Source organism: Dreissena polymorpha, chromosome 9, assembly GCF_020536995.1.
Source record: "Dreissena polymorpha isolate Duluth1 chromosome 9, UMN_Dpol_1.0, whole genome shotgun sequence".
Taxonomy (NCBI): domain Eukaryota; kingdom Metazoa; phylum Mollusca; class Bivalvia; order Myida; family Dreissenidae; genus Dreissena; species Dreissena polymorpha.
In genome coordinates, this window is record NC_068363.1 from 98,249,408 (window position 1) to 98,265,281 (window position 15,874).

The 15,874-nt window shown below is 35.2% G+C and overlaps 1 protein-coding gene and 1 long non-coding RNA gene across 4 annotated transcripts in view; both read left to right on the plus strand.

Moving 5' to 3' along the window:
* LOC127846361 (heat shock factor protein-like) overlaps positions 1-15,230 on the plus strand; it is a 47,886-nt gene extending 32,656 nt beyond the window's left edge. For 2 of the 3 annotated variants that reach the window (XM_052377559.1, XM_052377560.1), the window contains exons 9-14: positions 1,707-1,760; positions 4,819-4,924; positions 7,028-7,063; positions 9,670-9,711; positions 11,732-11,810; positions 12,595-15,230. In XM_052377559.1, coding sequence (XP_052233519.1) covers positions 1,707-1,760; positions 4,819-4,924; positions 7,028-7,063; positions 9,670-9,711; positions 11,732-11,810; positions 12,595-12,839 — 562 coding nt within the window. In that variant the 3' untranslated portion in view covers positions 12,840-15,230. The remainder of the gene's footprint in view (positions 1-1,706; positions 1,761-4,818; positions 4,925-7,027; positions 7,064-9,669; positions 9,712-11,731; positions 11,811-12,594) is intronic. The other variant, XM_052377562.1, reaches the window with a different exon arrangement.
* On the plus strand, positions 10,053-11,137 carry LOC127846378 (uncharacterized). Its single transcript, XR_008033482.1, has 2 exons — positions 10,053-10,152; positions 10,310-11,137. It is a non-coding gene; the product is annotated as an uncharacterized LOC127846378 (long non-coding RNA).
* Positions 15,231-15,874: the final 644 nt, after the last annotated feature.

The window sequence follows — 15,874 nt, forward strand, 5'->3', positions numbered from 1 at the left end:
CAGTCTGCACAGGCTAATCTGGGACAACACCTTGTGCCTAAACTTGATTTTTGCCAAGAAGAGACTTTCTTGAAACGAAAAATATCATAAAAGCAGAAAGTTTCGTCCCTGATTAGCCTGTGCGAATGCACAGGCTAATCTGGGAAGACATTTATCGCACATGCATGAAACCCCCTTTTCACAGGGCATGACTCAGATGTCACCAAAGTATTTCTTATATATGTGTCTGTGGTATGCCTGTAAGATTCCTAGTGACCATACAAGGCTCATGCAAACTCAGACTTCTAACAAAAGTTCAAATGTTATATGTGATGTGCAGTGCTGGATGAGGCACTGGTGGCCCATAGGCAGGGGACTTTTGGGGTCAACAAAAATCACTTTATTTAACAGGAGTCTGGTCAAATTGTTGTTCTTGTTTTTAAATGGTAAATTGGCAAGTAAGGGATATTTTTATCAACAAACATTGCTAATCCGGCCATTATTGGAAGAAAATTAATGTAAGCTTTAAGTCCACTGATTTTGGAAAATCTTATGTAATTTGACTCTTTATAATAATTCAAATTAGAAGAAAAAATCATATTAATTATAGTAAAATTCTCTGTTAGAAGTTTACAAAAAAAATTGAGATATAATAATCATTACACACTTTTTTCTAAAAAATATGTTGTTGTTTTTATTATTTTTTTCTGGGGGAAAAGGGATTTTTGTAACAATTTTGTTTGGGATCGGGTTCGGTTGCTTTTGGAATTGGGTCCGTTTTACGGCCTTTTTTTAAATAGCAGGAAAACCCTGTTTTTATTCAGCAATTAAAGTATTTAACCACTGTAGAACAAGTCATATTTAATGATTTTTTAGTGGGGGTGCATTGAGGAGAATGACTCAGAGTGAAAGCACTGTGTTCTACTACAGTGAGTTTGAGCCCTCTAATAAACATCATGAAAACGAAATCACTAGCAAAACAATCAGGTTTTTCAAATAATTATTGAGTTACTCGCAGTTTGTTCAGGTTTGATGCTGTTTGGTGTTCATCAGTATCTAAGGGTTGGAAATGAAGCCTTTAAAACTTGAACCTAGTAAGAATGGTCTTCAATTAAATTTAACTTTCTAAGGGACTACAAATGCCTCACAATACATATCGAAGTGGTAATGGGTTAATCAGACCATAACATTTTCATACAAAAGTAGTTTTGTCAAGTCGTTAGATTAGGCTTAGTAAGTAAGTAAAAGAAATTCTTTTGTCACTGTCTTATGGGGCTCTACAGTCACAGGGCCCAGAGGTAGTTGCCTACTTGGCCTAATGGGAAATCGTAAAATTATGAAATTGATAATTTCCCAAATATCTCCAAAATATATATATGAGCTGTGTCATGCCAAAATGGGTCTTATGCCATATGCGACCAGCATTGCTCCAAATCAGCCTGCTCATCCATGCATTTTCCATGTCCACTTGAAAGTTACTCAAGGTTCGGTAATCTCATGAAAGAACATTATAACTCCTCATCAGTGTATATGGATATATAGGCATATCTGGGAGTACTCTGCTTGGAAATGTCTTAAGGCCCTTTTTTGCACGATGCAGGTCATACGGGACAAATGTTGAATTTCGTGCAGTGGCTGATGTGGAAAAGTATGAGTTTTCATGAGTCACTGCATGGTATTGCCTCTTGTCAAAATCATGTTACTGTAACCTGTGTTGTTTTATTCAGATATATAAAAGATCACCCACTAACTGACAGATCATTGATGGCAGTACACTCTCCGTAAGTTGCTCTCGTTTCCAAGTACACTGCCAGTCATTTTGTACTGAACAGACACACATGAGGCTCGTTCTGGGAAAACAGGCTTTAATGCATGTGCTTATAGTGTATTCCCAGGTTAATAAGAGACGACACTGTTTGCTATTATGGAATTTTTATGCTCCCCGAAGGAGGGCATATAGTGAACGGACTGTCCGTCCGTCTGTCCGTCACACTTTGGGTTTAGGTTTCGAAAAATGCTCATAACTTCTATGTCGCTTTAAATAGCAATTTCATATTCGGCATGCATGTGTATATGGACAAGGCCTTTCCATACACACAAACATTTTGACCCCTGTGACCTTGACCTTGAACTTAGGGTCCGTGTTTAGGTTTCGAAATCTGCGTTTATGTTTCGATAAAAGCTCATAACTTCTATCAAGCGTTTATCGGGGGCATAAGTCATCCAATGGTGACAGCGCTTGTTTGTTTAAAGGAAGTCTCTTTTAAGCAAAAATCCAATTTAGGCAAAGTGTTTTCCCTGATGCAGTCATCACAGGCTAATCTGGGACGCCACTTTATGCACATGCATTAAGCCCTTTTTCCCCAATCTGCAACTCATGTGTATGCATAGATCAGTGTGTGGTGTATACAGTAACATGATTGCACATGTTTTGTGATATATTACCATATTTTGTATTGGTTAAGTATGAAACTATCATATTTGCTTGATATTTACATTACAGATAAGTATGTTATTCCCAACTTTCAAAATACTTCAGGTGTCATATATAGGATCTGGCAAGAGTTGTCAAATCATACTATTTTTCATTAAACGAGTTCAGGAATTTTTTAATAAGCAAGCCTTTGGCGAGCTTGCTAATGAATTTCCTGGACGAGTTTAATAAAATATGGTATGAAATGACGAGTGTCAGATCTTTTTTATCACATGCTTTTAAATGAGCAAATTAAATAAATATTTACGCAAACATAATGAGAAATCCGGAATGTTGTTTACATTTCTTGACGTCATTTGATGTTGCAAGGTCATTTCAGCAAAATAACAAAATGCGATTGGTCAATCGAACAAAAACTAAGCCAATGAAAATGCTGAAAAAGTATATTACACATGTGTAAGATAAAAATATTTGTAATGGTTATATTATATGGAAAACAGGGTATGGCATGTGATAAAATAATTTTTTCCTAAGTAAACGGTACTATCATTGCTTTGAACATTCTTTTTACCTATGCTTATGACCCTATATGAACCCTTATGGCTGTATATATTTTTTTTATAAAGCATTATGTATGTGAAGGTTCTTGTGCTAAAACAAAACCTTTTGCTAACATACAATTATCAATTTGCTATTCAGTTTTGTACTCATAATTTTACACACAAATTTTTTATTTTATTTTATTTATTTAAAGTAAATTTACTTCAGAGGCATTTGTTACAAATGTTCTAACTGTGCATACCTATTCTATCTGCTATAATTCTTTGATCTTAATCTGGGTTTTTTGAAAATGAGCAATTCCTCAGGGATAAGGAACGTAACAATATTCTCAAGAACGTTGGGCCAAATGGTAAAAAATACTTATTATAAAGAGTTTTTATACGGTTCTCAATCAGTAGTAGATGAAACAGACCATTAAATATGATGTTCAAAAAGGGTACACTGATGCAATTTGTGAGGAAGGAGAATGAAAACATGATGTTACAATAAATATAACAAAATGTTTATTGATGGTAAGCTCTTGTTTTAAAATCCCATAAACACTCAAAATCAATAATTCGTGCAATTAAAAAAAAAAGTTAACACATTAAAAACCAATGTTTCTTATAGCAATACCCACAATTTTAACACTAGATGTGATCTGGTAACATAGATTTAACAAGATACAAAATGCTTTTTTTTGTTTTTTGTGGGACAATATATTCAACACATGTTGATGTACCATGTTGTGAGTGGTATGAAACAATATTGTTGCAGGAAATTAAAATGGAATATATTGTGCCACAAAAAAAATAAAATGAGCATTTTGTATCTGGTTTAATCAATGCTAGCATACCACATCTAGCGTTGAAAATTTGGCTATTACTATAAGGAACATTGATTTTTTATGGGTTAATTTTTTTTTACAAAATATTTTGCAAAATATTTGTTGATTTGAGTATTTATATTACTTTAATGCTTGCCATATCATAACACTTTTTGACATTGTTCTTTAAGTACAATGTATTGCTGTGGTGCTCACAAAACAAGTGATATATTAATGAGCTTCAGTCTGGGAAAACTGGGCTTAATGCATGTGGCAACAGTGTCATCCTGGATTAGCCTGCAGAAAGCACTTTCCACTTTTATTGAATTTCTTGTTTTAAGTTAGTCACTTCCTTACAGAAATCCAGATTAAAAGGAAAGTGTCACACGTTTACACAACATGTCACTCACATGCATTGAGCCCTATTGTCACGGGCATTGAGCCCGATTGTCACAGGCATGGCTCAAAGGATTTTCATATACACAAAAATACTGGTAATTCGACTATGATGATGTTTGACCTAAAAAAATATTCTGAAGACAAACAATCCACTACGTGTTTTTTTTCAATAACCAATTGTACATTCCAAATGATGTGTTCTAAATTTTATTGCAGGTGTGCTGCTTAGTATGAAACATGTTTCAACTTCCAAAAATAATTGTCAAATCGTGTTTGAATCAAAATAATTGTTTTATAATTGCTGTTTATATTCCAGCAAAGTTCTCTTAATTGTTCTTGTGTGTTGTTTGAAAACCACTTGGTCTAACGCCCATGTGAACTGTTTCTTAAATAAAAGAACTCTGTGAATTATTGTTTACATGTTCATAAAATGCTTCATACATTTTGATTTGCTTTTTGAAGTAAATATACAATTGTTCTGTTGAGTAACACAAAGAAAATGTAGCCAATTTGTAAAAACAAACTTTGAAAAAGCCTATTAAGGGGAAATATATCAGGAAAGAGTGAAACTTGTTCTGGGACATTTTTAATATAGAGTAATAAAACTAATGCATTTTCTGTGTGAATGTGTGTGTTAAAGGAAGGAGCTGAGTACGGACATAGACCACATCCAAGATGACATCGACAGCCTCAAGGACATGCTCTCCGGTGGCCAGTACCACTTTGATGCCAACACACTCCTCTCTGTGAGTATTGCATTTACAAAGGAGCCTTGCTCTGTGAAGAAGGGGGTTTAACTCTTTCAGTGCTAGAACCGAAAATTGAAGGCCTTTGCAAACAGTTTGGATCCAGATGAGACGCCACAGAACGTGGCGTCTCATCAGGATCAAAACTGTTTGCTATTCTGATAGTATTCTTCGAAACATAATAAAAAAAATGCTAATTTTAGAAATTTAGCAGAAGACATTTTAGCAGATGAAAAATTTCCCAGCATTCAAAGGGTTAATGCATCTGCCTAAAGTGTCGCCCTAGATAAGCCTGTGCAGTCCGTCTTAACTGGATTATTGCTAAGAAGAGACTTTTTAATAGAACAATAATATAAAAGCGGAAAGTGTTGTCCCTTATTAGCCAGTGTGCATTGCACTGGCTTATCTGGAATGACACTTTATGCACATGCATTATATTGCATTTTTACAGGGTGAATTGATAAGGCAGAACACAGTAAAATGGTTGGAACATATATGTTGGACTACAGTGCCCTCATTTTTGGTTGACACATGACAACGTCGAAAAGTTTATTTTAGGTACTATAACAGGACAGTTGTGTACTCAAATTGTTGGAACGTATATGCTGGACTTCAATACCCACTTGTACACAGTTGAAAAGTGTAGTTTATCTACCAACATACAATTTGTGATAATGTTCATTTCTATGATTAAGGAAAGTTCATGCACATACATGCCATAATTTTTCAGACCAATTCCGGGACATTGAGTTAAATTGTCCGGGACTTTTGCCGATTTTCCGGGACATGTATAAAATGTGGCGATATTTATAGACATATGCATTTTTGGTACGTTTTTTTTGTTTCGCATCGTTAATTGCAAAAGTTCGAAAGCCTATCCGAAATACACTTGATCTATTAACGTCAAATTAAACATTACTACCTCTGGTACTAGATACAAGCCACGTGTTTTCAGTGTAAGCGTTCTAAACATAGATGGTGACGTCACTGCGTTATTGCTATTAAGACCGGTGTGTAACGCGTAGTTGTTGATACGCCTTTATTCATTAATAATGAGTGAGGATGACGTTTTTATATGCTTACTTTTTTACTAAACTTCTTTGTCGGTAAAACGTGCGAACATAAACTGCTTTTAGTTTTTTACTCAGCGATGTTGGACTTCAGATGTGTGAACAATTATCCTTTGCCCTTACGCAGCGGGAAATAATGACATAGTAGATTAAAGTCAATTAACAACCACATTAAACAATGCCGCCTTTCGGTTTGACCGCGAACGTGAGACAATCGATATGATAACAGGATCCCTGTTAATTAATTGTTTTTGACACGTAGCGTAGTCTGCCTAATCGGGTAGGCATTGTCATGGAGACGCTGCAGATATACACAGATTCGAGGTGCAGTTAAGCCTAAGATAAGGTACATGTATATATGGATTTTGTAAATTCCGGGACATTTGACAGATTTCCGGGACAGCGGGACAAGTTCTTCATTTCCGGGACTGTCCCGGACAATCCGGGACGTATGGCATGTATGTTCATGCATGTGACTTTAGCAACTTTTTGTGTTCCATGTAGCCACTTAGATCAGGGCTGGGCTGAATTGCAATATAGTATCATACTGTATTTACCCTGCATATCCAGCTGAACCTTTGGCAGAAAAAAAACAGCTATATATTTAATACTACCCAGTGAATTCATCCACCGTCACCACGGTTACTATGACGTGATTGTTTGAAGCTAGAAATCTAGGTCCAATAAAAATTACAGCTAAAATAGCCTTATCTTATATATATTTCTACAATGTGATTCCCTTTGTTTCATGAATATTGCTGGGCCAAGTGTGAGGTTGAGCGCTCTAAAACAGGTTTAAACCCCCAGTGCTTTGTATTAACCGTTCCAAGACAATGACCTAAGCTTTATCCTAGTTTATGTGTACTGGGTATGTTGTTTCAAATTGTGCCATACTGTTTTGGCAAATGGTCACTTGCCATAAGTAAAGGAACACAAACCTGTGTATAATAGGAATACCATACTGCTGGAGCAACTGGAGTTTCACTTCTTTATATTGTACATTTTAGTCACTTCTTTATATTGTACATTTTAGTTTGATGACATGCCATCCACAAGATGGCTTGAACAGGTGTGTATGTATTCAGCATGAAATACAGGAGGGTCTTGCAAAGCAGAAAGGCACTCATGAGTTCTTCATGCTCGAGAAAAAATCAACACTGAATATGCTGTGTGGTCCCAGTATATTTTTGTGAAAAACTGACCAGTTGCTTGTTGCTTGTGATGATATATGTTAAGAGTGTTTCATTTAAGAAAATCTCAATGCGTTCACATGTTATTAGGCAATAATTATTTCCAAACAAAGTGAGGATCATACAAGCACAAGAGTGGTGTATTTGTATAAAACACAAAGTCCAACTATAAAGCAGTAAATGATTCACAGGTGTAGAAAATTTGGGTATAACTTTCTGTTGGCAATCGGAATTCTTGCTCCATTAAAGCATATTTTTTAGCATAATTTAAACTGAGCTTAATAGGGCTTGTTGATTGTGCCTCCCTTTAGATTAGACTCATTTTTAGCTCGACTATTATATATGAAATATATATAGTTGAGCTATCCTACTCACCCCGGAGTTGCCGTTCCCGTTCCCGTATCCGTTCCCGTTTGCGTGCAAATGTTAAAGGTCCCTTGACATATTTCTTTCATATTTTGCATACTTGTTTACCATCATGACCCCAACCTATAAACAAGAGCAGAAAACTGTATCAAGCATTTTTTACAGAATTATGGCCCCTTGTATACTTAGATATTTGAACATTTTGCTTAAATTGCCATAACTTCTTTATGTATGATCAGATTTTATTAATACTTTGACAAAACAACACTTACCTGAATACCACAATGGATTCCACCCAAACAATTCCCCACGCCCCAACCCAGAATCCCTGCCCCCCCCCCCCCCCCCCCACCTCCCCCCCAAAAAATTATTTTTTTTCTTTTTTTTCTTTTTGAAAGATCATTAATAAATGACCATACCCCACATCATACCCCCCTACCACCCCCCCCCCCCAAAAAAAAAATTTTTTTTTTCCGTTTTTTATTTTTGAAAGATCTCGTGTAATAAATGACCACACCCCACATAAAACCCCCCTCTCAAATCCCCCCCCCCCCCCCCCCAAATTTTTTTATTATTTTTTTTCCTTTTTTTATTTTTGAAAGATCGTCTAATACATTATTGAATATGAACAATTTCCCCATCATGGCTTATGCTATACTGTATAGCACTCGAATAGTCGAGCGCGCTGTCCTCTGACAGCTCTTGTTATGCCCCCAGTAGGGTGGCATATAGCATTTGAACTGTCTGTCCCTCCGTCCGTCCATCTTTCCGTCCGTCTGTCAGTCCAAAAACTTTAACATATGGCCATAACTTTTGCAATATGGAAGATAGCAACTTGATATTTGGCATGCATGTGTATCTCATGGAGCTGCACATTTTGAGTTGTGAAAGGTCAAGGTCAAAAATCAAAATATACAATCCAAGGGAAGTAATAAGCTTTAAAAGGGAGATAATTTCTAAACCTGCCAAATTATATATTGAATTTTCAATACAAAGCGGCGCAATAAGGGGCATTGTGTTTCTGACAAACACATCTCTTGTTTAAACATAGTTTAATATCACTTTGAACACATTTTTGTATTATGTAGCAATACAGCAACAGAAATGGTTTGTCCAAGATACTATGCCAGAGCAGTACTTTTCATTACAAAATTCTAGTGGAATTTAAAGTCTGATCACACTTACAGAAATTGCACAGGTCAATTCCAATTTACAACACTGCAGTACTGTTATCCAAAGTGTGCATAGGGTTACTTAATGTTCAATTCAGTTATTACTAGTTTATGTCGTCCAATAATATTTCCATGTCAGCAGAAATTATCACAGGGTCAAGGTATTGTATTTATTGGGACCGATAAATAATTTGCAGTTTAAAATGTGTAAGAGCTTATTAAATGATGATTTAATGTCTTTATAAATACCATTAAAGTCATTAATATGACCCTTATGCTCTCCAATAAAATGTATTTGTATACGGTTTCTCTAAATATACTTAACATAATTTTTTTAGATGGATTTGCACAGTACGCTGTATGGATATCATGAAGAAAGGTTGTGATTTGGGACAGAACTGTATTCAATTTCAGAGTCTATTAACTGTATTCAATTTCAGAGTCTGTTAGCTGTATTCAATTTCAGAGTCTGTTAACTGTATTCAATTTCAGAGTCTGTTAGCTGTATTCAATTTCAGAGTCTGTTAACTGTATTCAATTTTACAGTCTGTTAATTGTATTCAATTTCAGAGTCTGTTAATTGTATTCAATTTCAGAATCTTTTAAATGTATTCAATTTCAGAGTCTTTTAAGTGTTTTCAATTTTGAAGTCTATTACTAATATTCGATTTCAGAGTCTATTAACTGTATTCAATTTCAGAGTCTATTAACTTCTAACAAATTCAAAGTTGATTGGCTGTTAACTGTATTCAATTTCAGAGGTGTTAACTGTGGTCAATTTCAGAGTCTGTTAACTGTATTCAATTTCAGAATCTGTTAACTGTATTCAATTTTATAGTCTGTTAACTGTATTCAATTTCAGAGTCTGTTGTTACCAGTTTATTACTGCCATATCTAAGTTAATTACTACATAATTTCTTGTTGTATCTGTGATATTTTATTTTCAGATTTTTGGAAATGAAAACCAAGTCCCAGTGACTATTGAGAATGTAAGTTTGAGGATTCATTTTTCTTTAATTTATAAAAAGAATCACTGGGTATCATTGTAGCAAAACTGCATTCTGCAGCCTTTAGTTATTATACCCCCACAAACGAAGTTTAGGGGGGTATATAGGAGTGAGCTTGTCTGTTAGTCTGTCGGTCGGTCCGTATTAAGTGTCCGCTCTCTAATTCAAGTAGTTTTCATCCGATCTTCACCAAACTTGGTCAGAAGTTGTATCTACATGATGTCTAGGCCAAGTTTGAACATGGGCCTTGCCAGGTCAAAAACTAGGTCACTGGGTCACTTAGTTCGTTTTAAACATTCAGCATGTTTTCCGCTCTCTAATGAAAGTAGTTTTCATCCGATCTTCACCAAACTTGGTCAGAAGTTGTATCTAGATGATGTCTAGGCCAAGTTCGAACATGGGCCTTGCCGGGTCAAAAACTAGGTCACGGGGTCACTAAGTGCGTTTTAAACATTCAGCATGTTGTCCGCTCTCTAATTCAAGTAGTTTTCATCCAATCTTCACCAAACTTGGTCAGAAGTTGTATCTTCATGATGTCTAGGCAAAGTTCTAACATGGGCCTTGCAGGGTCAAAAACTAGGTCACGGGGTCACTTAGTGCGTTTTAAACATTCAGCATGTTGTCCGCTCTCTAATTCAAGTAGTTTTCATCCGATCTTCACCAAACTTGGTCAGAAGTTTTATCTAGATGAACTGAAGGCCAAGTTTGAACATGGGCCATGCTAGATCAAAAACTAGGTCACTAAGTACGTTTTACACATTGAGCATGGTGTCTGCTCTCTAATTCAAGTAGTTTAAATCCGATCTTCACCACACTTGGTCAGAAGTTGTAACTAAATGATGTGTAGGTCAAGTTGGAACATGGGCCATGCCGGGTCAAAAATTAGGTCACGGGGTCACTTAGTATGTTTTAAACCTCACCATGTTGTCCGCTCTCTAATTCGAGTAGTTTTTATCCAATCTTCACCAAACTTGGTCAGAAGTTGTATCTAGATGATGACTAGGTCAAGTTTGAATATAGGTCATTCCGGGTCAAAAACTAGGGCACGGGGTATCTTAGTGCGTTTTAAACCTCACCATGTTGTCCGCTCTCTAATTCAAGTAGTTTTCATCCAATCCTCACCAAACTTGGTCACAAGTTTTATCTAAAAATCTAGGACAAGTTTGAACATGGGCCATTCCGGGCCTTAAGCTAGGTCACGGGGTCACTTAGTGCGTTTTTCAACATTCAGCATGGTGTCCGCTCTCTAATTCAAGTAGTTTACATCCGACCTTCACCAAACTTGGTCAGAAGTTTTATGGAGATGATCTTAAGGCCAAGTTAGAACATGGGCCTTTCTGTGTCAAAAACTAGGTCAAGGGGTCACTAAGTGCGTTGTAAAAATTGAGCATTATGTCCGATGTTTTTTTGTGTAGATGACATGCAAAATATTATTTTTCAATGTGACATGTGGGGGTATTGGTCACGTCTGTGACAAAGCTCTAGGTTTTGATGGTAAATGAAGAAACATTCTGCAAAAAATATTTTTCAAAGAAATTGAAAACCTAGTAATATAGTTTTTGCAAAAAAACTAGTGAAAACATCATTCAGAATATCAATATCAATGAGGATTAAAACTAATTAAGTAAATATGAAAAAGCTTTTAACTTAAACTTAAATCACTTAAACAGTTTTAATTGCATTTCCTGTACTTTTTTCAATCTCTGTGTTTGGCATGCTGTAAGTGTATTGTTTGTTTGATCTAAAATGAATTTCAATGAGTTTATGTGTTTGTACAAGTTGAAATATATCTTTGAGGTTTGCTGTGTGAAAAGAGGTTTAAGGCATGTGCTTAAAGTGTCGTCCCAGATTATCCTGTGAATTCAGCACAGGCTAATTAGGGACACCACTCTCTGCTTTTATGGATTTTTTTTGTTTAAAGTCTTTTAATTGAAAACTGCATTAAGCCCAGTTTTCCAAGAGCGTAGCTTGTATGTTCATACCTGATCCTGTACTTGACCAGCTGCTGGGCGATGCACGCAACTCTGACCTTGGAAACATGCTACCCAATGCAACAGAGTCCAACCCAAACAACATCACTGGTAAGTCTCCATGTGTAGCTTGGCTTCTTGGAATGAGGGAACATAATAGTTTCTGCATAATCAGTCTGTCCAAAATTGGATTAAGGCTGCAGTTGTATTTGTCTTGAAAAATAAAATAAAAAGGGGGTGGGGAAGTTTTCCTTTTATGTCTATAGTACAACATTGTTTACACTCTAGAACAAGAAGTTACATTTACAGTCCAATCTTCACAAACCTTGGTGTGTTAATTTGTTCTCATGATAGCTTGGCTGAATTTCATAATCCTTGAAAAACATGGCTACCAGAGGTGAGTATGTGGGGGGGGGGCAGTTTTCCTTATACGTCTATAGTGAAAAATTGTTAACACACAAAGTGCCAAATTTATTGGCCAATCTTTGTGAAATTTGTTCAGAACCTGTTTCCCAATCAAATCTCGACTGAGTTTGAAACTGGGTCATATGAGCCAAAAAAAAGGTAAATAGGTTAAAAAAGATAAGCATGTTTAAACTCAAAAAGTCACTATCAAACACAGTGTACAAAATTAGAGTTTAATGCATGTGTGTAAATTGTCTTCCGAGATCAGGCTGTGCAGTCCCCATAAGAAGAGAATTCCTTTAAACAAAAACACTTAAGTGGAAAGTGTTGTCCTTGACTTGGATTACACTTTAGGCACTTGCATTAAAGCCCGTTTTTGTACACTGTGTTCAAACCATACTTTTACTTGCAGGGATGAGCCCATTGAAACTTAAAAACAGAAAGCGTCATCCCCGACAGATTCAAATACAAAGCATACTTTTGCTTGCAGGTCATGAGCTGGTGCAGTTCCAGCCGATAGAGAACTTCCTGCTGCCCGCGGGCGACCTCTCTGACCTCATTGACCCCGAGGACATGCTCACTCCCGGTCCCAACGGGCTGGACGACCTTACCAGGCTGGTTACCAAGGAAACGGAGGTGGACACCACCACAGGGGTCAGTGACACAGAGTATGATGTCATTGACCCGATGTCATTTATCAACACTGACCCCGTGCAGGGATTTACTGATGAATAAAATTTAATGTTGCTGTGGTGTTGCTGGGTGAGTTGTGGGGCTGGGCCTCGTTTACTCAAAAACTTTAATGGCTAGTTACGGTCACAGTCTGTTAACTTTTTACCCAAATAAAAAAAGTTTTGAAATCAATGTTACAATCAAACTTTTTTTAAATATTCAAGCAAACAATTTTGTTAACAATTCGATAATGTATTAAAGGGTCAACAATTTAGTCACATAAATAACTTGATACAAAATTAATGGCTGTCATCTTAACTGGTTATTAAAGTTTTGGGCAGACAGGCCCTGGTGATGAACTTCGGGATATTGCTTTGTTGTTGTAGATGTGAGCAATCCTATAATCACTATATACAGCTGAAAAGACTTGATTGTAGATGTTGAGTACCTTACACATATAGGGCTTGTCTGTATGGGTGACTGAATGAACTTGTGTATGTTATATTGATCAATAGTTTCATTGAACTATTAAAAAATTTCATGAAAGCTTATTTGTTATCAGATGATAAATATATTAACAACATTAATGAATGAGAACTATGGAATTGTATTATATATCATTTTTTTTTTTTATTTACTAAAAGCGAATATTTTAAACTTGCCTTATTAGTTATGTGAGAAGTACAGAGTGTTCTGTGTTCCATATCATGTTGCCTTGATGGACCCTATGTACAGGTCACTAGTTGCGTTTTGCATTAGTTTGTCATTATGTTGATCAATGTTAAGTACTGTATCTAAAACTAATGATGAAGTTTGCAGGTTGGACTTTTTTATATTTTCTGTGCTATGGATATGTGTGCATGTTCTATGATGGTTTGCATATGGGATTACATTGTAACATAGTTTGTATGTTTTTTGCTATATTTGTGTTAATTGATCAAACTGGACTGTTAGTTATATCTCTGTTACATGTTGTTTGATTTAGGAGAGATTGTTCAGTATTTCATTATTTACAGATCAAACTAAATGTTAGGTCTTGTGGCTGTTATTGTATGAATTTTTCATCATTTTACATGTTTCATTTGTAATATTAATTCATTATTGGTTTTGTCACTTTCATTTGCATTCTTGTTTTATATTATAAATATTGTAAAAACTCATATCATCATGAAACATAAAATAATTTACTTATTGTTAAAACATAGCCAATTTGCCAATTATTACTTTTTATGCAATGAAAGGTAGTATTTTCAGAGGATAAAAGGTCATAACCTTACTTGTTAGACCTCAATGAAAAACATAAATTACTTGCACTAGTTCTGTCTAGAAATTAGCCTCAATTTGTTTGAATAATTTTCTGGCATTCAATACAATAAAGTGTTTAATATGAAGCTTGAAATTATATGCAATTGTGGAAATGCCATTTGAATATCACATTAAATGTATTAAATAATAGCAAATAAACATTAAATGTAAACTAAAACATAATTGTATTATTGTTAATTTAATTTAATATGGCATCTTAATGGCATTATCCATCTTGTGATTAATATAATTGGCAGTGTAGAAGTGATAGGCTGGAGATTTGAATCTTAAGCATTCACCATCATCCATGAATATTCACTGATATGTTTAAACAAGGACTGTCAAGGTAAAATGTGGTCAGAGTGTGCGCAAAAGATGTTTTTCTTTTGACAAGAAAATATCTTCTTAACCCTTTACCACTAAGATATGTCTTTTTACACATTTGTAGTCTCTTAGAAAGTTAAATTGAAAAGGGGGTTTAATGCATGTGCGTAAAGTGTTGTCCCAGATTACAGGCTAATCAGGGACGACACTTTCGGCTTTAACTAGATTTTTGCTTGAAGAGACTTTCTTGAAACGAAAAATATCATAATAGCGGAAAGTGTTGTCCCTGATTAGCCTATGCGGACTGCACAGGCTAATCTGGGACGACACTTTATGCACATTCATTAGACCCATTTTTTCACAGAGCACGGCACATATATATTCTGGATAGGTCGTACTTTACTCAGCTTTTCTCAATGATGAACACTAGAATTGTTTTGTTTTGTTTTTGTAAAGGAATCCATTCTTGTGTTAATTGTGATGATATTTTAAACTGTATTATTATGTTTATCACCCTAATTTCGATAAAAAAAATGCCATTCTTTTTTACAAACTTGTTTTTCTGTTCTTTCTTTATGAATGTTATGTTTACTTTTCATGTTTAATTTATGCTTAACTAACATCTTTAATACAAACACAAATTTATGTTATGCAAACAGTGCATCTTCTACAACTGTTTTTCAACATAAGATGGACTTGTTGTCTTCCCCTGATAAACCAGTATGTTTTATTCCTACGAAATTATGTTGGATATAAATTATAGTATAGTTGTTATCAGAATTTTCTCAAAATGTCTGTTTTTGAATAAAGTTCTAAACTTCATAATGAGTTGTTACCCGTAATCAATAATTTGTCTTCTTTAGTACTCAAAACCAGCAACACAAAACATTCTTTAACTTCACAGATGTTTTATTCATATCGCATTGTATTTATTATAAAAATCATGAATAAAGAACAACATGAAAGATAAATTGGACATAGCACTCTAAAGTAATACTGATCGTGAAAAAAGCTAGAATGTAAAGAACAAACAACAGCACAGTTTATATACAACATCAACAACTAACAGGGATAAATGTGAGCAATCGAAAATAACAAAGCCATAATAATACTGAACGCTTTCATTCTATTACAATATAATACTGATAGTGTATTTGCCCTAAGATGAAATACCTCGCTATCGATCATTTTGCATTTAAATATTGCCATTTTTTCCACGACAACGAAGTAATAAACTAGCTGCTATCGGATCGATCTCTTTGATATAGCTTCTAAGAAACCGAAAATTAAAGAGATTCTCGATTGTATTTAGCCGTTATAGCGCTTGCTTTAATGGTTTGATTGGAGCGTGTATGTTTTAACAATGATTATGGAATATCATACACAATAAATCCGTTAATACATTGTTTTTCAAAAGTTACCTGTTTGCGGATATTCACAGCGAAATAAAACAACCTGTGAAATCGGGC